The sequence below is a fragment of the Pseudonaja textilis genome, chromosome 3, assembly GCF_049901715.1.
Source record: "Pseudonaja textilis isolate UNSWEBS1 chromosome 3, rPseTex1.2, whole genome shotgun sequence".
Taxonomy (NCBI): Eukaryota; Metazoa; Chordata; class Lepidosauria; order Squamata; family Elapidae; genus Pseudonaja; species Pseudonaja textilis.
In genome coordinates, this window is record NC_141992.1 from 53390187 (window position 1) to 53413747 (window position 23561).

General features: G+C 35.4%; 1 protein-coding gene and 1 long non-coding RNA gene across 2 annotated transcripts in view; one reads left to right on the forward strand and one right to left on the reverse strand.

Annotated features, from left to right (window-relative positions):
- The window catches only part of CFAP57 (cilia and flagella associated protein 57), a 27420-nt gene continuing 3859 nt past the window's right edge, over window positions 1–23561 (forward strand). Inside the window, exons 1-21 of the mRNA XM_026707205.2 lie at window positions 1–420; window positions 2220–2536; window positions 3098–3384; window positions 3799–4006; window positions 4844–4996; window positions 6230–6369; window positions 8444–8609; window positions 9914–10027; window positions 11195–11407; window positions 11798–11971; window positions 12666–12827; window positions 16400–16555; window positions 16687–16780; window positions 17453–17643; window positions 18511–18684; window positions 19643–19801; window positions 20130–20273; window positions 21010–21126; window positions 21584–21718; window positions 22113–22256; window positions 22720–22852. Of these exons, the coding sequence (XP_026562990.2) occupies window positions 264–420; window positions 2220–2536; window positions 3098–3384; window positions 3799–4006; window positions 4844–4996; window positions 6230–6369; window positions 8444–8609; window positions 9914–10027; window positions 11195–11407; window positions 11798–11971; window positions 12666–12827; window positions 16400–16555; window positions 16687–16780; window positions 17453–17643; window positions 18511–18684; window positions 19643–19801; window positions 20130–20273; window positions 21010–21126; window positions 21584–21718; window positions 22113–22256; window positions 22720–22852 (3538 nt within the window). The 5' untranslated portion in view covers window positions 1–263. The remainder of the gene's footprint in view (window positions 421–2219; window positions 2537–3097; window positions 3385–3798; window positions 4007–4843; window positions 4997–6229; window positions 6370–8443; window positions 8610–9913; window positions 10028–11194; window positions 11408–11797; window positions 11972–12665; window positions 12828–16399; window positions 16556–16686; window positions 16781–17452; window positions 17644–18510; window positions 18685–19642; window positions 19802–20129; window positions 20274–21009; window positions 21127–21583; window positions 21719–22112; window positions 22257–22719; window positions 22853–23561) is intronic.
- Window positions 8967–23561, reverse strand: part of LOC148126124 (uncharacterized) — a 22428-nt gene continuing 7833 nt past the window's right edge. The window contains exons 2-3 of the long non-coding RNA XR_015742845.1: window positions 22088–22193; window positions 8967–10006 (exon numbers count right to left, since the gene is read on the reverse strand). This is a non-coding gene — a long non-coding RNA (uncharacterized LOC148126124). The remainder of the gene's footprint in view (window positions 10007–22087; window positions 22194–23561) is intronic.

A 23561-nucleotide genomic window follows, 5' to 3' on the forward strand; every position in this document is an offset into this window, starting at 1 on the left:
AACCTTGTCCTGGGGACGCTGTCGCCATGGAAACCCCTTCTCTTCCGTCGTACTTTGCCTTACGGGAGCATCTTCTTGGTAGCAGTTGGTAGCAATTTTTGAAAACGGATCGGAGCGAGCAACGAACCGAAAGAGCGAGACCGCCGAGAGTAGCCGAAGAGCCCAGGGAAGCTGCCCGTGAAGGGAGCCACTCGGCTCTTCCTAATAAATCCTCTCCCGTTTGTCTCTCTTCTTTCTAAGCCGGCTGTCTGAATTCAGTCGCGATGTCAGTGATTGTGGCTCAGGCTCTCCACATCTTTGGGTTCCAGTCCCGAGTAGCAAATAATATTTGTTTTTTTGATGAGCAGATAATAGTCTACCCCGCGGGAAATAGCTGTGTGAAATACCACATAGAACAGAAATGGCAGAAGTTCATCCCAGGTAAATTAGCCTACCTCCTCCTCCCCCCTATCATTTCTGATTCCGATACAAGAAGTGGAAACCCAAAGGTGCTTTTTCAAGAGGCAACTGGACTTTCTGTTTTTTCTTTGAAAAGTTCTCATCCAAGAAGCTTCTTCAGCTCTGAAGGGGAAAGTTGAGATCCTCTCTGGTCTACACCCTCAAAACTGTTTCCTTTGACTATAATACTCTTACAAATAGATGATAGTTCTTATATATTCTTTGTTGTTCTCTCTTCACTTGCAGGATTTAAATACAGGTAGTCCTCAATTTACAACAGTCCGTTTAGTGACTGCTCAAAATTACAGTGGCACTGAACAATGTGATTAATGACCGTTTTTCACAGTCACGACCTTTGCAGCGTCCCCAGAATTCAGATGAACCAGGCAACTGGTTCATATTTATGACCCCATCCCAAGCATGCTTTTGATAACTTACAAATGGCAACTGGCCTACCACTCACTTATTGCGTGATTCACTTAATTACTGTGGCAGGAAAGGTCATAAAATAGGACAAAACTCACTTAACAAATGTCTCAACATAAATTTTGGGCTCAGTTGTGGTCGTAAGTCAAAGACTACCTATACGTACAAGATCATACCCTTTAAAAAATTTTAAATTATGTATAGTGAGAAGTGCAATGTTAGTTGGTCTGAGAGAAATTGATTGGCTTAAAGTCACCCAGTGAGTTTTTATGGAAGAGAATAGATTACAATCTGGGTCTCCAACCTTATAATTCAACACATTAATCATACTGGCTCTCATAAGTAGCATATTGATATAACATTTTGGGGGGAAGACAGCTATTTTACATTATGCATTCTTTCCAAATGTGAGGTACAAAGTTTGTTTTTGCTACTCTGCTCTTTTATCATCAGTGCTGACAAACAAAATGCAATAGTTTCTTTGTCTTTTACAATATACTTTCCAGGTTAAATAAAAATATAGGCAATATGAGCTTCCAATTTACTTTTTAATATTTACTAAGCTTTGGCTTTTCTTTAATGTTCTCAGGATTGGATGCTTTTCCTTCTGTTTATCTTCTGTTTACTGTCACAGATGAATAATTATTTATTGGAAATATTTACATTCTTAAAACTTAGGTTTAAATTAGCATAGTTCAATACTGTAAATAAAGTTGTTAGATCTGTGTATAATATGATGGTTTAAAACCTGTATGAATTCAGTTTTCTTTTAAATATGTCAAGAAGGACAGGAGAAATTGTTTGAGACTAACCAATTCAATTCACTTGAGTCATGTGAATTGCAAGGCAGTAGAGTTAAATCTAATGAGGCAGTGACTTTCATGATCACAGTTAAATATGCCAATGATGACCAAGTAAATCAAGAACTCCGTCAACAATATTATCCTTATTATAGAACTAATATCATTGTGATGAATATTATTGTAAACATTTTGATTATGATTTCCTAAGAGTAATTGTACCCACACAAAACATTGTTTCATTAAAATTGAATTTTTACATGTTATATAAATAATAAAAAAAACAAAAATTTTGGAGAAAAAAAAAGGAATTCTGTTGACAGTTTCCTCTCTCTATTATAATGCAGAACTAGCACTTAAGCATTTTATGGATTTCTCATAAATTACTTAATTGCATTATTACTTGGAGATATATTAAAGTTTTTATCAGAAAATCAGGTGATTTATGTGGATAACTATAATATTGTAATTTGGTGCCATTTTTTCCTAATCAAAATTTAACATTATGATGTTAAGCTTACAGGAATTTTGTATTTTTGTGTGTGTACTATGTAGGCTCAGAAAAAAGCCAAGGGATGCTTGCACTAGCAATAAGTCCCAATCGACGCTATCTGGCCATTTCAGAGACACTTCAAGATAAACCAGCTATCACAATTTATGAACTATCATCTGTTCCATGCAAGAAGCGGAAGATTCTGAATACTTTTGATTTTCCTGTGCAGGAATTTATCAGCCTGGCTTTTTCTCCTGATTCCAAATATTTAGTAGCACAGGCAGGACCTCCTGAATCACAGCTTGCCTATTGGATGTGGGAAAAACAAAGAACAATGGCAATTATTAGGGTTGATGTTCAGAATAATCCTCTTCATCAAGTAAGTTGAAGATAAGTAATATGTTGGGAACAATTAAGTGTCAATAATTAAGTTGGCCCTCTGGATACAGTATTTAAAAAAAATCTATTACTGTACAGATAGTTTCAGTGTGCAATTCAATTATCTCTATTCTGTATTTGTCTTGCGACATTGTTATAAATAAATTAATTTGATGTTAATGACATTACTATTTTAAAAAGGAACAATTACCAAGGCAAAGGTGGGTTGAACTATTTTTGGGTCCAGAACCATGAGTTAACATCCAGAAATGATTCAGTTAAGATACCAGTACTTTCCTAATTCAGTGGAGAATAAGGAGGAAGGGGCACTGAATAATTACATCTGCAAGATTTTGTTAACTTAGTCAATCCCAATTAAAATAAGTTTAGTCTTCCTGTGGATTTCTTGGTCTGGGCTGCAGAGTAAGGTTAACATATGCATATGTGCACACTAAATATAATAGAATTGTGTTGCCCTTGATTTTAATGAATTAAATCAATTAGTTGAATTGCACATACAATAATAATTATCAAATGATCTTGCATGTATGTTTCTTTTCAGGTGAGCTTCAATCCTCAGGATAATACTCAAGTCTGTGTCATAGGAAATGGTATTTTCAAGCTATACAAATATACAGAAGGATCCTTAAAGCAGACCAATTTCTTACGGGGAGAGCCCCAAAACTACTTGTCCCATGCCTGGCTGTCTGAAGAGAAAGTGATTGTGGGTACTGATACAGGCAAACTCTATTTATTTGATTCTGGTGATTTACGGTGGGAGACAAGTATTGAGCGGAAAGAACCAACCACTGAAATGTTGAATGAAGAACCAGTTCTAGAATCAGAAAGGTGAGTTTTCTGCAAATTGTTTAATCAAAGATAAAAACATAAGCATGCTTCAACAATTGGACTAAGTTTCCAGTTTCTGATAAAGCTATATTATGATTATTATTGTACAATGACCATGATCAAGTTATTATCTCTGAATATTTTAAAGATATCATTAAACGTTTGCTTCTAGGAAATGTTCTATTTTAAATGTACTAAATTCCAATCTTGGGTTTGTAAAATATGTTTATTCAGAAAATAAGCCATTACTTAAAATCTTAGAAATGTATACAACATAGCAACTTTAAAATCACATATTGGGAAGACAACTATCTTAAAGTAAAGGGGAGCACAATATGTTCTTTTTTACACACTGCACAACACATATTTGAAATGCTTAACAATTCCGGCTCTTTGTCTCATTTACTTTTCAAGCCTCATTGAATTTCCTTTTACAAATTCCCCTGAGTACTCTACTGAGGCAGTTTCTGAAGCTGAAGGGCAGCAGCAAGCCTCTCTGCCCCGAGTTTCTGCTATTGCTGCATATTCCAAGGGATTTGCTTGCTCTGCTGGTCCGGGTATTGTTTTACTGTTTGAGAAGTCAGATGAGAAGGATGGTTACCGAGAAAGTCGAGAGATTCGGGTACGTAAAACTTATGAAGGGTGCAATCCTTCATTTTGTTACTATGAAATACTATTTCCCAGACCAGAGTGTAACAGCTAATAAGACTGATGCTTGGAAAGAAAAGAGTGAGAGGGATTCTGCCAAGCCAACAAAAGATATACTACTATAGGGTTGATCGTGACAAAGTTGTTATATAATTGTCTATGAAGATTCTCAGTTATTCAGGTAATGGTTGTCCCAAAGGTGCTTTTTCAAGACGCAACTGGACTTTTTGGTTTTTCTTTGAAGATGTTTTGCTTCTCATCCAAGAAGCTTCTTCAACTCTGAGCTTCTTGGATGAGAAGCGAAATGTCTTCAAAGAAAAACCAGAAAATCCAGTTGCCTCTTGAAAAAGCCCCTTTGTTATGTAATCCTCTCACCTAGTTCGGGTCCAACATATATGGTTTAGCATAGGACCACAATCGGAGAAAACTGTTCCGCTTGTTTGTAGCACAAATGAATTGTGCACTGTGATTATTGGTCATCCCATAGGGATCAATATTCAAGTTTTAAATATGGTGGTGCAGTAGTCAGAATACAGTACTGCAAGCAAACTCTGCCTAATGTCTAGAGTTCAATCCTGACAGGATTCAAGCTTGACATTGCTTCCATCCTTCTGAGGTCAGTAAATGAGGACCCAGATTGTTGGAGACTGACATAGTAAACTGCCTAGAGAATGCTGAAAGGCACTGTGGGATAGTATATAAATCTAAGTGTTATTGCTATTTATGATGTGTTTTTAATTACTATTTTTCTACAGAATTGCTGGCATATATTTAAGGAAACAAAGTCTAACATGGTTGTGTTATATTATAGATTTCACAAGATCCATGCAGCAGTGATCCACACCAATCAGATAAACAAGAGATTGTGTGTATTGCCTTCAGTCCTGCAGAAGAGACACTTCTCATCAGCACAAATAAAAATCAGGTGTATTATCTCTCTATGTCATCAGCTGAGTTAACTAAAGTAAGTTATCTCAGAGGCCCCCTCTGAGGGAGGTGATTTGGAAATATAAATAAATAATAAATTCATTCCAAACAATGAAAAAAGGTACTATACAGGCAACATTTTAAAAAATGTATTTCTGCAATGTAAAAAACACTCTTAATAAGTGTGCATCAGACACATGGTTGAGTTAAAATATTATTCACCACACTTTCAGTCAGCAGAACATTTGCTGCCCCCACTAAAGATCCCTATCCTGTTACAGGTATTGTACTAACAAATATAATTACAGTGTCCTGGGCACATTAAGGAAGTCTCCACAGATTTCTCTCCCATCCCACTAAGTATTACCAGCAGAAAACTATCCACCAATCACTCCTTAATATGGAATGAGGTTAGGGCAAGAGGCAACTTTTGAAAAACTTTTTAAAGAAGATCAGAAATTCAGGTAATTGGCAGTATAACAATATAAGTAGCTCTTTACAATCTAGAAATTGGGGCATATTGTTTTGTTCATACACCTGCATTTTATTTCTGAATTCAGATTAAATTGCTAGTTCTTGTCTTTAAAACTTTAAACATTTTGAACTGGAGTCATTCATTCTTAATAGATTCCAGTTTAAGATCGACAGCTCTCCAATATAAGAACAGATTGGCAGGTATCCATGACCAGACTTTTCGATAGGATTGTTATGCAATATGCTTTCTCCTTGAACTTCTATTAGGATTCCTTTTAATACTGTGCTTGGATATTTGTTGTAAACCTTTTTCTTTTCATTTTGAGTAAATTCATCTGTTTAAAACATGCAGCTATTTTAGAAGTGGCTGTTTCTCGCTAAGTTATTTGAGAGTAGTTTGTCTAGATTCAGGTACAAGTCTCCTTCAAATCAACCTGGTGACTTTACAGACATGCCCATGTGGTTTTCCTGGCAAAGGGGTAGAAATGGTTTGGCATTATTTTGCTTTTTTTTAAGGATACTTACTTCCCTCATACAACAAGTCCTGGAATTTCCCAGAGGTGCCCCACCAAGATTTGATCCTGGACTTAGTAACTAAGGCTTAGCTATCCGCTGAAGCACATTGCTATTATCTCTTTGTTTTCTCCTTTTTGATGTTAATTAAAAGCTAAGGTTATTGCACAATTTTGTTCTGATAGATCTGGTGTATATTTAATCCCATTGAGAATGGTTGGTAGATTTAGTGTTAGACTATTATATAAGTATTTGTTCGATAACACATATCATGTTTCATAAGGGAGAGACGGCTCATTTTGAATACCTGAATTTCCCAATACACTCTTCTGCTGTTACTGGCTTGGATACCTGCATTCGCAAACCACTTGTTGCTACATGTTCGTTGGACAAATCTGTCCGTATCTGGAATTATGAAACAAAGTAAGGAGGCATGATTTCTTGGTTATTACATGTATCTTTTGACTAAGTGAGCAATATGAACATACGAACAAATGTGAACAATATGAACAATATTATTCATAATATGAATATGAACAAATGAAAATTGCATGTACTTGCTAGGATTGGACAGCCAGTTTTTAAAGAATAGAATAGAATTCTTTATTGGTCAAGTGTGACTGGATCCATAAGGAATTTGTCTCCAGTGCGTAAGTTCTCAATGTACAATAAAATAATGAAGTGATAGGTCATAAATCATAGTTAGAATCATTAATCATAAGATACAAACAATAAGTGATAAATCATAAGATACCAATAGGAGAAGATAGTAGGAAAGATTAGAAGAAGGGAAAAGATGAGAAACGAGTAGATGAGAAAGATTGGTCTGGAATAGTACATGTAGTCCTCAATTTATGACCACAATTGAACCAAAAAGTTATGCTGCTGAGTGAGACATTTGTTAATTTTACAACCTTTCTTGCCACAGCTCTTAAGCGAATCATTGTAGTTGTCCAATTGGTAACATGGTTAAGTGAATCTGGCTTCCCTATTGACTTTGCTTGTAGGAAGGTTGCAAAAGGTGATCACAATATCTTGAGATACCACAACTGTCATGAGTCAGTTGCCAAGCATCTGAATTTTGATCACATGACCATGGGAAAATGGCCATGTGAAAAATGGTCAGTCCCTTTTTTAGCACTGTTGTAACTTTGAACTTGAGTAAGTAAATTGTTGTAAATCAAGGGCTACCTCTATAGGCTCTCTTGCTTGAGCAGGAGGGTTGGACTAGAAGTCCTCCAAGGTCTCTTGCCAGCCCTATGATTCTGTAGTTCTGAAAACGAGATCCTATTACAATGATGTGGTTGCAGTAGAAATGGGTCACTGGCACTATGTTTAGTTTTATGATGGTAGTTTAGGAAAGGATTATTATCTGTATAATGGTTTTAAATCCGGGTAAAAATCCATCTAGTACTTTGAGCTGTCCAAATTAGAAAAAAACAAACAAATATTTTTTAGATAAATATGGTGAAATGTTCATGTTGTTTATCATTATGTCAGATAATGCAAATAGAATGTTATACAATTATTCAAAACTATTATATAACATTGGGTTAGCTTAATTCCTAATTTTTTGCTCGTGGAAAAAATTTGTTCAGAGCTGACCATCCCCACTTAATGTTTTATAATACCTATGTTATATTGCTTATTATTATTAAAATGTTCTTAAGTCTTCTAACACAGCACAAGATAACAAAGAGGTCATTTAAAATCTCATGCCCTATGTTACACCACAAAGGTGTAACATTCCTTGTTTGTACAAAATCATTATGACACATCACTATCCTCTGTTCCTTCTTTATTCTTCTCTTGGAAGTTAGAGAATGCTAGACTGCTAAAACTGATTATGTCCACTTCATTACTAAATGAGCATAAATAAATCTTACATAACTTTTATATTGATTGCAGTAAGAAGGTGCTACATATCTAAATACGTAGCCTTCTTAAAACCCTTCTCTTACCAAGTAAACTCCTCAAATAAATATGAAATTAAGTATACATTTCCTGCTTTATATTATAATATATATCTTTAGAAGCCATAGCAGAATGGAGGATATAAGGCAACGATGCCTACCATAACCCTATTAATGTAGGGTAATTTAACAATTGGAAGGAATCTGTTTAATTTATCACTTTTGTCAGATATAGTAGTGGCAGTTCTAAATGTGCCAATTAATTAAAATATAAATGTAAAAGCAAATATAAATGGGAAAAACCGAGCTGGTTTTAGGAATAGACCTTTAATCTTTCTCTAAACAACTAGTTTTCCAACTGATGAAATCCTCAGATATACTGAATTGCTTCTTTTATGGTGATATAATTTTTTGCTACCTTGTTTGCATGTACTGAATTGGATAGTTTAGTTTTGACCCTGTGGCCCTTCTCTTTGGTTTCCCAGTATTTCATCATAAAGTATGGCCAAGAATAGCACCAGCTGTAGGTTTTTTTTCTTTTAATCTATGTTCTACATTAATTACCATGGCTGATCCTGCTACAGCACACTCGACTTATATAAAGAGTACCAAGAAGAGGCATATGCACTTGCTTTTCACCCTGGTGGTCTGTGTGTTTTGGTTGGTTTTGCTGACAAACTTCGACTGATGAATTTACTTATTGATGACATCCGGACTTTTAAAGACTTCACTGTCCGAGGATGCCGAGAGGTAAGGATTTAGATAAAAGTACTGATATAGAAACTTGTGTGGAAAATATCATTCAAAAGCAGGATCATGGAGAAAAGTTTATAAGCAGATTGAAATGAGACCAACTTGTTAGACAGCATTGTGCACTGTGTACTTTGTATTTGTAAGCTATGTGTTTGCATTCAGGGATATACCTTTCTAAAATATAAAACATTCAAGGAAAACAGTTAAAATATCTCTGGTGTCCAATTTCCTGTTGTTATTATGATTTTAGTTCTAGTCTGCTACATAAGTCTGTTTTCTAATTAATCAGTCTGGAGCAGGGGACAACTTGGGCAGGCAATATTAAGAATAGTTTTATTTGTTTGCTTGTTTCTTCATATCCCTTTATTATTTTTCACAAATAACACAAAGTGGCAAACATATCCAACATTTGTTCCTCCTCCTATTTTCCCCACAACAACAAGCCAGTAGGATGAATTGGTCTGAGAGAAAGTGACTGGCTCAAAGTCATTCAGCCGGCTTTCATGACTAAGGTTGGACTTAAATCCATGGTCTCCCGCTTTCTAGCCTAGTGCCACTAGACCACACTGCCTCTTATCATACTTGAATGATTATAGAAAGACATGTGGAAAATACTTTGGTGACAAAAGAATAAGTTAGTCCTGGAATGATAATTCAGATAACTTAGAGCACACAAAGTATTGGTTGATTGCACACACTATGTTTAAGCATGCTTTTTAAAATACGTTGTTTGGTAAGTAGACCAAAGGAATTGGATTCACCCATCGTGCAGTGATATAACAGTGGTTTGCAAGCCCTAATATGTAGGTTCATGCAATATGTTAACCCAACACAAACAATTTATGGATCAATGTGAAATGTAAACCAGTTAATATCTTCTGACAAGAATGAAGGCTTTTGATTAGGGTTTGTCATGGTATAGCTAATTAATGATAATATATATTAAGCCTGGAGCCAAGCCTTGCAGCTGTGGGTAACCTACCAATTTAAATAGGGTCCTGAACTCGAAAGTTATTTTGAAAGCCCTTGTGGGATGCTAAACTATATTGAATATTTAATGTGTCAAAAAGTTAGTGTATAGATCATTTCTTTGACAGGTTTTATAAGAACTCTGAATAATTTTTTTAGATGTTCCTAGACACAATTTAGCTTTTTGAACAAAATTGCTTGTTTGGGGACACTGAAAGAATAGCTCTGTCTGTCAATCAAAGGGGTACAGGATTACTAGATGCTACTTTCTGCATAGTTTCCAAATTATGTATGTATTACTGATTCTCATAGTCTTCTGCTTCTTTCTTCAGTGCACCTTCAGTACAGGTGGTCATCTGTTCGCAGCAGTTAATGGAAATGTGATTCACATTTACTCTGCCATAAGTTTTGACAATATCATAAATCTGAAAGGACACAATGGTAAGGTCAGTGATTAGAGCTATAAGTTAGGTAAAATGCAAGTTAAATGCACACAAAAAGAGGGAATCTATCTCCAAGTGGGAAGTGAAGAATATGAACTTCCATAAATATTTTCTCTTTCTAATCAGGGAAGAGGGAAAGAAACTCTCCCAGTTGATCAGTAGCAGTTAATGTGTTTCTTTTAAACTATTTAGCCTGGCTGCTTCCACTGGAATGTGTAGGTTTCTTTCCAAGTTCCTCCTGGTCTTGATCCTTCAGTTCCTCTCCTGTTTTAGAACCCTGCAGGAGGAGGAAATCACTGCATACAGGATAAATTTAGACATGAATATTGCGAAAGACATCAGGCCAAACCAAAGAACATAATTAGAAATGCATGTAATTGTCAAATTAAACATGGATCATGTAGATTTCACTGAGAAACAGTACTTTGTCATCATAAATAATAATTTGTAGAATAATTGCGAAGCCTTAGAGCTTCCTAACTCTGAATTCCACAGAAGTGTCCTATACAAGGCACAACATGGCCTTCAAAAAAAATTATTTATTTATTTGGTTTGTCAATTGCTTACAAGGTAATAGGTATAAGTAAAAACATAGTTATGAATACATGGATACATGTAAGAAAAATAAAAATAAAATAAAAGAAACAATAGGACAGGGACGGTGGGCACGTTGGTGCGCTTATGTACGCCCCCTACAGACCTCTTAGGAAAGGGGTGAGACCAATAATAGACAGTTTTTCAGTGTATTCTCTGAGCCCTCCAAAATGCGATGGCATATTGTAACGTTCAGTGTGACAAAAGGGGAAACGATTGAATGCATGACTGAAAAGTAATATTACTTGCTTAATTGTAAATATATTTACACGGAAATCCAATTAATCAAGGTTTTTGTCTGGTTTCCTATAGTGCTTTTTGTAGTGCAGCCCTTGGCTTTTCACATAAAGGCAGACCACCTTTATCCTGACCTGCTGTGTTCCCATCAGACTTTCTCATAAGTAAACAGTGAGCACAGGGGTTAAAAACCCACACTACGGTTCCAGCCTTAAAATAGAATGAACAGTGGCATAAATAAATGGGAATAATATAAAGCAGAAGACAGCTTAAGACTAATTGCCTGAATATTGTGCACTCTCATCATCTTACCTTGCCCTTTCCCCATGCCGTCTTTAGGTACGGTCAGTTGTGTGGAGCATGGATGATTATAAACTGGTATCCTGTGGCACAGATGGAGCAGTATATGAATGGAACCTCCAGAATGGCAAAAGAGAATCAGAGTGCGTACTCAAGTCTTGCAGTTATAGTGGAGTAGCAATATCACCTGATACAAAAGTCATTTTCGCTGTTGGTTCTGATCATTCTATCAAGGAGATTTGTGATTCTTCGGTGAGCCATTGCATACATACAATACATGCATACATAATAGGGAATAGTGAAATTATATCTCATTGAAATTAGGGTCATGCCCTGAAATAATCTTGTATACATCACTTTCTGTAGTTGAGACTATCTAGCAATGCTAGTTTTCATAATTTTCTCTATGATAATCCAGTTATTAAATTATTTTTGGTATCCTAGATTCTTCCCCCTAAAGATCACAACAGATCAGGGTGGGGTGGGTGGGAAGGAAAGCAGATATGAGGCTTTCACTGTGGTGGGTATGGTTGGTATAAAGTGAATCTTGTTCCAAATAAGATCTTTACTTTTTGCATTACTACACATAGAAACATCTACCAATTACAATTACCAAAAGTTGTAATTCTATGTATGTTTCAGATACTGAGAGAAGTGCCCTCTTTTGACGTTACCTACACTTGCATTGTGATAGCTCATAATGGGCGGATGGTATTTACTGGAACATCTGCTGGGACCATCCGGTCCATGAAATACCCATTACCTTTGCACAAGGAATTCAATGAGTATCAAGCTCATGCTGGTCCAGTCAGCAAGGTAAAGTCTCTGTATTACCTTGACTGCCTGAGCTTTTCTGGGATTTTTCTTTTCTTCATTATCATACTAGTGCCTATGCATTTATAGTGCAATTCATGTCCACATTATGCATCTAAACTAATTGTCTTTTTCTTGGGGATTTGGAAATGATAATAGGATTAGAACGCTCTGTGTGAATCCAGAAGTCAGTGATCACAACAATAACAATGTGGTGTTATTATTTTATTTCTATGAAAGTCAAGATTAAACATAAATACTACAAACTTATTAAGGCCTTATTGAATCTGGTAGAATGTACCTCTTAAACTAGAATGTACACATGGCACTGCAGACTTCCAGACTGAGTCAGCAGCATTTATTTCTTCAATTTTTAAAAAGAGACCTAGCTGACAATAAGTTGCTTAAGCTTTCTTTACATCCAGAATCTCATTATATAAAAGATGCACAATATTCTAGAAGTGCAATAAAATATTCAGTGATGATTGCTGTTTTATGTACTTACTTGCAATGGAAAAGCCATTCCGAGGTAAGAAAAGAATTAGGTAGAAAACCTCCCTTCATATCATTTTTCATAGCAGCCCTTATGAATCCAACAGGGACATCTTTACTATTACTATTGTCTGCCTTTCCTTTTACTCAACCTTAAGAGTGCTGTCTCAGAGTTAAGGAAGCTTCTTTTTTAAAATTTCTACAGATATCCATAACATCTGATGATCAGTTTTTGTTAACATCTGCAGAAGATGGATGTATAATTATCTGGAAAGTATATGACAAAGAAGGACGGGGATTGAAAAGGGAGAGAGAGGTACCATATTCTGATGAAGTTTTGATTACTAGAACAGACATGGAAGAGAAGGTCAGTATAACTGCAAGGTATTGATTTGAGAATCATTACTATATGTATTTCCAAATGAAAAAGTTTAGATTATCATAAATCTGAGAATCAACAAATGTTAGTCAATAAGCAGCATTCTGAATCATAGCAGAGATATAGCAGAAGTTAAAATGGAGTCTATATTGTAAGATTTAGATGTTGATGACCTAAAACTTAGCTCCAAAGCCATACTGCTCCATGTTTTTAGGAAATGTTGTAGGTGTTAGAGAAAACACAGGTTTATTTTTGCCTATATATGTGCAATTCCAAAAAACATATGATATCTTGATTCATAGTTTTTCAGGAACCCATAAAAACTGTATGTATATGTTCTGTCTCACCTTTCTTCTTTCCCAAAAGATGAAAGAGTACAAACTCACACAAACACAGGCAGGCAAGCTGGCTCAGACTTCACAGAGTTAATTCTTTGGAACTGATAATGTCCTTGGCATTCCAACACGCTCTGCCTGCCAAGTCCGAACTGATAACAAGTAAAAAGCTACTCACAGAAAATTACAAGGCAGACCACAAAAATCATTCACAAAGAAAACCTGAAGTAAGATTAAACTTTGTCCCGTACAAAGTTCCAGCCGACAACACACCCACTTTTATCCCCCGTGGGGTGTGGCTCAATGACTCAGCTCACTCTCTGACCCTCCCACGCCTCTTACGTTGCTGCTCACATTTCTCCCTATGATGCTGCTTAGGATCAAGCCAACATTCTTCCTCTTGACTCCCTGTCAGGGGCTGCTCCGATATGCCTTCCTCCTGATTAATCTCAGGCTGTTCCTCTTGGTTGTCTGATGAAACCTGGGGCATTATCAGGGAGGAAGGCATTGCCAGAGAGTAAGGTCCTGGGGAGGAAGGCATTCCCAGTTCCTCCTCCTCATCTTCCAAGTCCTCTTCCTCTGACAGCACAGGCTCGGGAATCGGAGCCACAACATGTATATATGTAACTAGACAGATCACACTCATATTAACCTGGAAACATGTATAACAAATGTCAGTGGAATCTCTAAAGATTGTACTATTAATCCATATATTAACAGCAAGTTGCAATGCTCCATAGCAACAGGATAGCATTGTGATAATGATAAGCTATCAAGTTGGTATCTGTTGAAGTAATTCCCCGTTAGGAGAATGAGTGCACACAGGGAGACGTGGTGAGGGTGGTGAAGAATAACATACAAACAGCACACAGCCACACTGTATAGTAAAATGTAGGTTTTTACTTCCAGTAAATATTTAAACAAAGTCCAAACAAGCAGTCCAAGTCATTCACAGTTAAAGCAGTCAGTTTTCAGTCCAGGGATAATCCAAATATCAAAGTCCAGTATCAAAAACAGTTCAGTAACAAACTTATATCAAATCCAAGAATAACAGTCAGTAGGAACGGCAACACTCTCTAGAAAAAGACAACGGAACAGAACAGGACAAAACAACCTAGGTTTCTGGGTCCAACTTATGGTCATTTAAGGAACCACACTCAATTACAGTTTTAGCATTCTTTTAAAGAGACAGTATTAAAATGTCTATCCTGGTTTATATATTTTCCAACCCAACTATTAGGTGACTTATATTCCTAACATTCTCCCCTTTGGGTAGGACAATATATACGACCTTACATTCTAAGTCCATAATCCTCACAGCAAGCCTTATGCTTTACAGAGCCTTGAGCTTTTGTAAAATGAACTGCGATGTTATTTTCTGACATACAGTATTCCAGCTTAACCATCTTACTTTGCACACATTGTCTCACATTTAAATATCTTAAATCTGTGTGTTTTGATCTTGTCTTAACAGCAATATTTGAAGCCGTCTGTATTGCTGATTGGTTGTCTTCATAAACAACAATAGAATCTGTTACATCAATTCCCATGTCAATTAATAGTTGCTTATAATAAACTAAATTTGTACATAATAAAGACAAACATGAGAATTCAGCCTCCATTGTTGACAAACTTAAATGTTTTTGTCGAATAGACCTCCATCCAATCAACACCTTTCCCAATAATACTACAGTACATGATCTTGATTTACATGTATTTATGTCTGTAGCAAAACTTGCATCAGCATATGCAGTTAAACTCAGTTCATTCTTAGGCTCCAAATACAATGCATAATGCATTGTTTGTTTCAGATATCTTAAAACATGCTTAACAGCTTGCCAGTGCCTTTCAGTCGGCTCAGCGTTAAATCTTGCTAATTGGTTAACACTGTATGCTATATCTGGCCTTGACCAATTACTGAGATAAGATAAACTACCAATCAAGGACTGATAAATGTTCTTATCATAAACAGGACTTTGAACATCACTATGGTTAAACTCCTGGCTCATCGGTGTTTTAGCCGGTTTACAAAGTTCCATTTTAAAATGTTTTAGTAATTGGTTAATTTTATCTGCCTGTGAGATTTTGTATCCTCCCCTAGTTCTATCTATTTTTAAGCCAAGATATTGTTTGATTTCTCCTAACTGTTTTAATCTAAATTTCCTCTCTAACAGTGATATTATTTTAGTAGCTTTTTGTTCGGTTTTGGTGATTAATGCTATGTCATCAGTAAACAATAGCAACAATGAAATTACACCATCACTTTCTCTTTTAAACAAACATGGATCAGCCATGCCAGCTACAAAACCTATCTTAGTTAATTCCTTAACTGGTTCCACTCATATCCTGATTGCTTCAAGTCATAAAGATTCTTTTTCAATCTCCAGCAATCAGTTGTATTATCATTTTTAATACCTAACATAGGATAGTAACCCACAATTAAACAATAAACAGCTGTCTCTGTATATAGTACTGTGCACTCACACCAACTCTCAGTTATCTGAGCCAGGTATGGCCTGGGCCCATAATCAGAGTTGAGGTAATTCCTAACAGTATCAACTCTTAATAACCAGATAGATTTTTTTCAGGAGGCTCTGTCCCCAATCTGGTCTTTCATATCTACAAACAGTGCAGCCAACACCACTATAATTGAGTCCATCCACATTGTTGTTTGTCATTCTTTTCTTCTCTTTCTTTCCACCTTTCCCAGTACAGTATTATAGATTTCTCCAAAAGTTAGTTCTTTTACATGTGCCCACACTAGGATAATCTGACCTTGATCATCTGTGCCTCAAGTGAGAATTCCGGGTTGATTGCTTTGATGATTGACTCCATGGTATTTTCAAGTGTCCTCTCCAATACCAGAATTCAAAAGTGTGAATCCTGTTTCTAGTCTGCTTTTCAAAATCTGATTTCCATCGAGTGTTACAGGAAAAATCACTGCCTACATTTTAACCTTTGTTAAACACATCCTGGCATCTGAATACCTTTTCCAAAGCCTTCATGGCTACTGTACCATGCTAGTTTGTGACATATTTCTGAACTGCTAGTTCCTTTACCATTCATAATAACAATATACTGGTAGGATCACACCATTAATATAGGAAACCAGTTATACTTATGATAGATAACATGCACAATCATTACTTTAATGTCCATGTATAAATTTAAATATTTACACATTGATTTCTTTTACTAACAATTTTACAATTTCTTATCCTGCAGTCTCAGGTTATGCTAGAACTAAAAACACGGGTAGAGGAACTAAAGATGGAAAATGAATACCAGCTTCGTCTCAAGGATATGAATTATAGTGAAAAAATAAAGGAATTAACTGAGAAATTCATCCAGGAAATGGAATCGTTGAAAACTAAAAACCAGGTGTGGCTCAAACATCAATTGCATCTCTATGTATATTATTGCATTACTCTGTTTCCAATCATGCAGTCAGTTAAACAAATTAAAAGTTGTCGATAAATTTCAGATGAAAATGTTATCTGTCTATATTTCAGGTTCTGCAAACAGAAAAAGAAAAACAGGAAATACAACACCAGGATCAGCTATCAGAACTAATAGAGAAACAGTCAAGAGAGGTGCAAGATTTAGGTTAGGAGAATCTGATATAACTGAATGAAAGTTTCAGTCTTTATAACAAAATATAACAGTTTTATGTATAGGTAACACATGCGCATCTTTCGGGTTTAAACTTTATCATGCCAAACAAGTAATTGGAGTTGATTTTATTTTTCATTTATTTTTATAACTTTCTTGGTTTCCCTGATAATGAAGGGGATCACTGCTCATGCATAATAAGCTTTTTCAAGAATATTTTCAAAGCATCTGTTCCTGAAAATCATTCACATTTATTTTTTCTTTTTCCATGCCCTAATGGTTAAAATTTGTGCAGTTTCTGTAATAACAATTTATCTTGAAGCTCCTAAACCTCTAGCTAGGAATCCTCTAATATATCATTCCTGTCTTCATTTTCTGCACAGGGAGTGGATTTAAAGAAATTTCCACTTTTATTTATGATCTTATCTTGAAAGAAACAAAACAACTGAATAGGAGAGTTTTATGTAGACATAAAGTTGCCAGAAATAGAGTTCAAAGCTAATAGTGATTTAGAAATAGTGCAAAATGTAGGAATATGAATTTTACAAAGGCAGATTCTAAAAGATATGGATTACAATACTAAAAATGCCCCTTCATTACTAATTTGTAGGCAACTTTATAGTGCTATTTTTAAACTCCATTTTTAAAAATTACTCTGGTGTTTAGAATCTGGAAATAACCAAAAGCTGCTGCTGGAATATGAAAAGTACCAGGAACTGCAAATGAAATCCCAAAGAATGCAGGAAGAATATGAGAAACAACTTCATGAAATGGAAGAGAACAAAAGCCAAGCACTTGAGGAACTGACAGAATATTATGAGGCAAAGCTGCTTGAGAAAGGAACTTTACTGGAAGAGGTATAGCCATTATTATTATTATTATTATTATTATTATTATTATTATTATTATTATTAGTAGTAGTAGTAGTAGTAGTAGTAGTTTAAAAGCGGAATTGAAGCAAGTACAACATATCTTTCAATGTGCTGTATTCCTAGCTAATTTTGGTACGATTTTGTATGATCTCATTCTTGAATTATTTTGAGAATAAGAAAAAGGCAGTGTGCATACAACACATAGAAATACTTAAAGTCATTACCTAATCACTTCATTTTTTTATTTATGTACTATTTAGTGTATGCTTTTATTGTCAACTGTGTGATTTTGGTTGATTGGAGTATTAATAAAACTCTTAAAAATATATATTTGTAACAGTTCTTCCAAAAAGATACCCTCCAATTAGGTTCTGACTTATACCACTTTGCCTTTATAAATATTCCTTTTTTAAAACCAATGACTTGTAAGCATTCCAGCCCCTGAGAAGGGATGCTAACCAGAAAATTCCACAACTTAAAATGCTAATTTAAATATTTTCAGTTGTGTTTCCAATCATATATCTAGAAAAAGATGTCGTAACAAGCATTGGCTGAACCACATTAAAGGTGTGTTCAGTTTTAGTCTTACTAAAATTAATACTGAACTCGCATGTTATTCAAGATTTCCATATCTGATGACTGCCAAGGTTAGAGATTGTAATTGAGCTCTATATCAGAAGGCACTAGCAAATAAGGCCTTCAGTCCCATAACATCATGCTGCTGCTTTGGCACCCCCAGAATACTGTAGCCTATATTTTTCAGGATCTTGCCTTTTCCAGGCAACTCTTAAGACTTCATTTGTTTCCCCAAGCTGTTTTGCCTAGGTTTTACTTTTTTTATTCATCTAACAGGCTCAAGATGATGCTAGACAGCAACTTAGAGAATTTGAGGAAACTAAGAAGCAGATTGAAGAAGATGAGGATAGAGAAATTCAGGATATAAAAATTAAATATGAGAGACGGCTTCGAGAAGAAAGGGAATCCAATCTGCGATTAAAGGGGGAAACAGGAATCATGAGAAAGAAGGTCTGCCTAGTATTTTCTGGTTTTTTTGTGTGCTTTTTTGAGCATTGTGTATGTATGTATTTAAAATCAATAGCAGGCACACTGTTTTCTCTGCTAATTTGGCAATCAAGATATTAGCATACCACGTGAATAAATTATTTAAGACTAAATAAATAAAAATATTTAAAACACCATAACTTTTAAGATCCAAGCACCTGTTAAAATATTTATAATAAAAACTTATTGAAAGAAGAGTCAGCAAAAATCACAGTAATAGTTATTAGACTGATTACTACCCATGTTTTATCTTCAATCTAAGTTTTGTAGCTCTCATTCAGTCAGGTTGATGCATTCACTGAGGAAGTAAAATGAAAATTAGACATGGGTATTGTTAGTATTTTGATGACATATTACAAATTGCTTTTCTCCCCAAGTCTTCTATTACATATTAGATTTTTACCAACTATTAAGATAAACTTAAAATCCTGCTGTTCTCCAGAGGCTAAATCCCTTGGGAGATTGCTGTCAGGAAAAATCTACAGCAGAAAATAGACCTTTACATTCTATCCATTTCTAGAAAAACATTTACAGATAAATCAGTGTATGGGTAGTATACCAGAAAAATCTATGTTAAATCTGAGTTTATATCAGGAAAAAGAACCTGAATTTCTTATTTGCATTGGTTTTTTTTCCATAGGCTTTTCAAAAAATATGTCAATTTACATTTTAAAGTAATTATTTCCATAAGAAATGTTTAAATTTTAGGTTGTTTTTATATATAATTACCGAAAGTACATTGAGAATGTTTTTGAGTACAGTATGATTTTTAGTGCAATAGCTTTCTAAAAGGGTATGAAGATGTCCAGTTTGCTATAATTTTAATTGATTGTTGCAAGTGATTATTTTGTTGCTGTTACAGTACTGCCGGAAACACTGACTCATTGTTTTCAGCTTGAAAGATAACACACTTTTTCAACAGTTTAACAGTCTCCAAAAAGAGATTGAGGAGCGATGCAGCGATATTGAGGCAATGAAGTTGGAGCAGCAAAAGCTTCAAGGGATTATTAAGGCTTTAGAGAAGGATATTATGGGGCTGAAGAGAGAGATTCAAGAAAGAGATGAGACCATCCAAGATAAAGTAAGTTGACTGGGTAATTTTATCTGAGCTACACATCCCAATATCTTTTTACCATGTTGATGCCCACCTAAAATCCTCAGTAGTCCTCATACAGAATTAGTCTTCAAATTGAAGAAAAGTTTTGTTCAGGATCAACTCATCCCATTCTAAGGGGCATTGCTTTGAATTCTTTATAGTTTCTCTAATATTTCTGATTGCTAGCACCTTTCTCCTACAATGTCCTTTTCAAATCACAAGGGATTGCTTTTCTCTGATGAAAATCTGAAATGTCCCTACTGCTTCTTAACTACTTCCCCCCCCCCCGCACCCCCCACCTTGTCTTCTTTAGGAAAAGCGAATTTATGATCTAAAAAAGAAAAATCAGGAACTGGAAAAATTCAAATTTGTATTAGATTACAAAATTAAGGAGCTGAAGAAACAAATAGAGCCACGTGAGAATGATATCAAAGCCATGAAGGAACAGATCCAGGAGGTGAGAAATAAATAGTGCTTGCTGATCTTTTAGGCAAGCATTACCATGCTTCCCCCCCCCCCCAACCCCAAGCATTGTTCATTTTTTGGGTTTCTCCCATTTCTATCTAAAATGTTATGAAGAAGGAAGGAAAAAGCCAAACGGAAGATCAAAAGCATCCTTTTACTTCCTCCAGCACTACTTGTTCTTATCGACCCAGGGATTCAAGATGTGTAAAAACAAATGCAGTTTTGTTGTTCAGTTTCTGAATTAACAGATTTTTACTTTTACACACACATACCTCTAATTAACTCAAAGAATAGCTGGTTAAATCAGATTTGAGGTACTGAGGCAGGACTCCTATAGCTTATGTAATGGCTCCAATTCCATCTTGGTACTTTTCTCATGTTTTTTTGTTCAAATCAGTGTTACTGTCTTATCCAGTCACTATGTATTTTTTTCCAGAGAAAATGTTACTGTATTTAGTATTTATTTAGGAATGTTCAAAGTCAATAAAGAAATAAAGAAATGTTTTGAAGAAAATGGCAACCGATTCAATCATTTAATGTAATTTATAAATTGTGGGCTCTATGTATGACTGTCTGTATCTATGCATGCTGTATATTAATATAGATATACAATACTATTGCCCAATAGCTTTTGATTAGTAGTATTAAAGGATCTCTGTTTGAAAGCACCCCATATCAGGTTACAGACTTTATGTAATATTTTATTGTTTCTCATGTCATCTCTTCAGATGGAGGGAGAGCTGGAACATTTCCATAAACAGAACACACAATTGGAACTAAACGTAGCTGAACTGCGGCTAAAGCTGAGAGCCACAGATCGTGAGATGCACAAAGAGATGCAGAAAGTGAGTGAGTATATTAAGAGTGAAGAAAGTGTTCATTGATTCACACCAAGGACTAGAAATGATAGAGAGTCAAGAATTGCTTCCTGAAAACTACAGTTAATATGAAATGTTTGCATCTTATTTTCCCAGGAGACAATTCCCAAATTCTTTCACATTATGGCCATATTATACTTTCCGTAAACACAGCCTGCATATTTATTCACCATTATTAATTATTAAGTCATCTAGGATGAATTTTAAATGATGGAAGCCTATTTCAACTGGTCCAAGGATTAATCAATTCAAAATGATATGCTGAAATATTTACTTGGTTATCTACCATGTTCCTTTTGACAGGTGCCATTTGGTTGGTATGAATTTTACAAAAACATGTATGCCTTTATTTGGGTCACAGCAAGGAAATGTATCAAAGGGAGCAACATTCTGCATATTGCCTTAAATATTTCTTCGATTGCAGGAACGAGATATGGAAGCACTCGTCAAGAGATTTAAAACAGATATTCACAACTGTGTAGGCCTCATCCAGGAGCCTAAGAAACTAAAGGAGTCCATTAGAGATATTTATGAGAAGTATGTACAGAAGGCAGATAGGGTGAGTAAGGTTTTACATCAATATAAATCTAGTCCAATTTACTCCTCTTAATAGGTTAGTATTTTTAAAAAATCTGTTTTTAAAAAACACATGCATACAGATATATTTTCCTCTTCTATATACCGCTGACAGAGAAGCTGTATGCAATTTCTCCTAAAGTAGTGGGTATTTACATGGGTGTCTTGACTGATCTTTTTTTTAATGCTTACATCTTTGATATACACTATTTTCTTGTCATATGATTTCCTCGTAGAACCCAAAATTGCAGATGGAGTCTAGCAGACTTGCTGTTCAGTTATGAACAGCAGATCTCTTTTACATCCCTAATAATTGAGAGTCGTATCCCCGTTTGTATCCCACAAACACAACCTTATTTGAGCTCTTGTTTCTTCAGGTGGAAATTGTTGGAGTTGATTCAGACTTGCATCAGGAGTATACACGGCAGCGAGAGCATCTTGAACACAACCTAGCAACACTGAAAAAGAAAGTGATAAAAGAAAGTGAGATCCATCGTGCAGATTATGTGCGCATTATGCAGGTACAAACTCAGATTTAAAAAGTGAAGTCCAGGGTTTTTTTCAATTGAGGGAAATTTCAATGAGTTCTGTGTACAAACTCAAAACAGACATTAATTATTTCCAAACTCAGAAGATATATCTGAGTCTCATGGATGATATCCAAATATATTAATATGAAATGTAACTGGGAAGGGAGAGAGAATATATTGAAATTTGGTTGCAGAAAATGATATTTTCTTCAGGCTGGCAGAAGTGAAGAACACAAGGTCATGGATCTATGTCCATTGTATATCAAGTTTAAGGCCTGATATTTTGTATATACTTTAGCTATATTTTTATGGATTGTTGTAAGCCACCCTAGAACCATTGCATGAGTTAGATGGCCCTATAAGTCTAGCAAGCAAGTAAGTAAGTAAAGATCATGTTCACTATGCTAGTCAACAACTGCCAGTTTAAACTGTGTTGTTCTTGACCCTTACATAGGAAAATGTAAGTCTTATTAAGGAAATCAATGATTTACGGAGAGAACTGAAGATTACTCGCATACAAGTCCATGACCTCCAGTCAACTCTGAGCCTGCTTAAGAAGCACAAGAAATCAGGACCACAACCCCCAGGTGATTCCTGTTTTTTTAACTATCACTCTTTTCTACTTTTTCATAGCAAGTAATACTCTATTTTTTTCTTGCTGCTTTTCAGTAGAGGCTCTGACGCATGAAATAGATAATGAAAACCAGTTTGTTATAGTGGTTAAGATGCTGGTCTAAAAACCTGGAGACTGAGTTCTAATCCCATCTTAGGCATGAAAGTCAGTTGAGTGACTGGGGGGCCAGTCACTCTAAGCCCAATCCACCTCACAGGGTTGCTGTTGTGGAGAAAATTGGAGGAGGAAGATTAGGTTTATCTGCAAAATCTAATCTAATTAAAAAATGCGTCTTTGTACTGGATTGTCATTCATTAGTGCTATTAGTTAGGTATTTTTGAATTGCTGAAAGAAAAATTTAAATCTCTAATGTAAATCTGGCATTATTTTATTGTAACGATTTTATGTAGATCGGACTCAGCTTAAACATAAACACATTAATTTCATTGTATTTTGTGATTAAGTATATATGAGCATTCTAATCACCAAGAAGAGTGGTTTCAAAGTTGTATGTGGAACCAGATGATTGAAGCCCCATCCTGCTTCATCTGGGTATATTGTGTGTAACACATTTTAAAGAGGGACAGGGCTTTGATTACTCAGACCTACAATTTTGAAGTCAGTTTTTATTGCTATGGACCTCCCTGCAGATAGTTTAAGTAGCAAGCAAGGAGATGGAATAA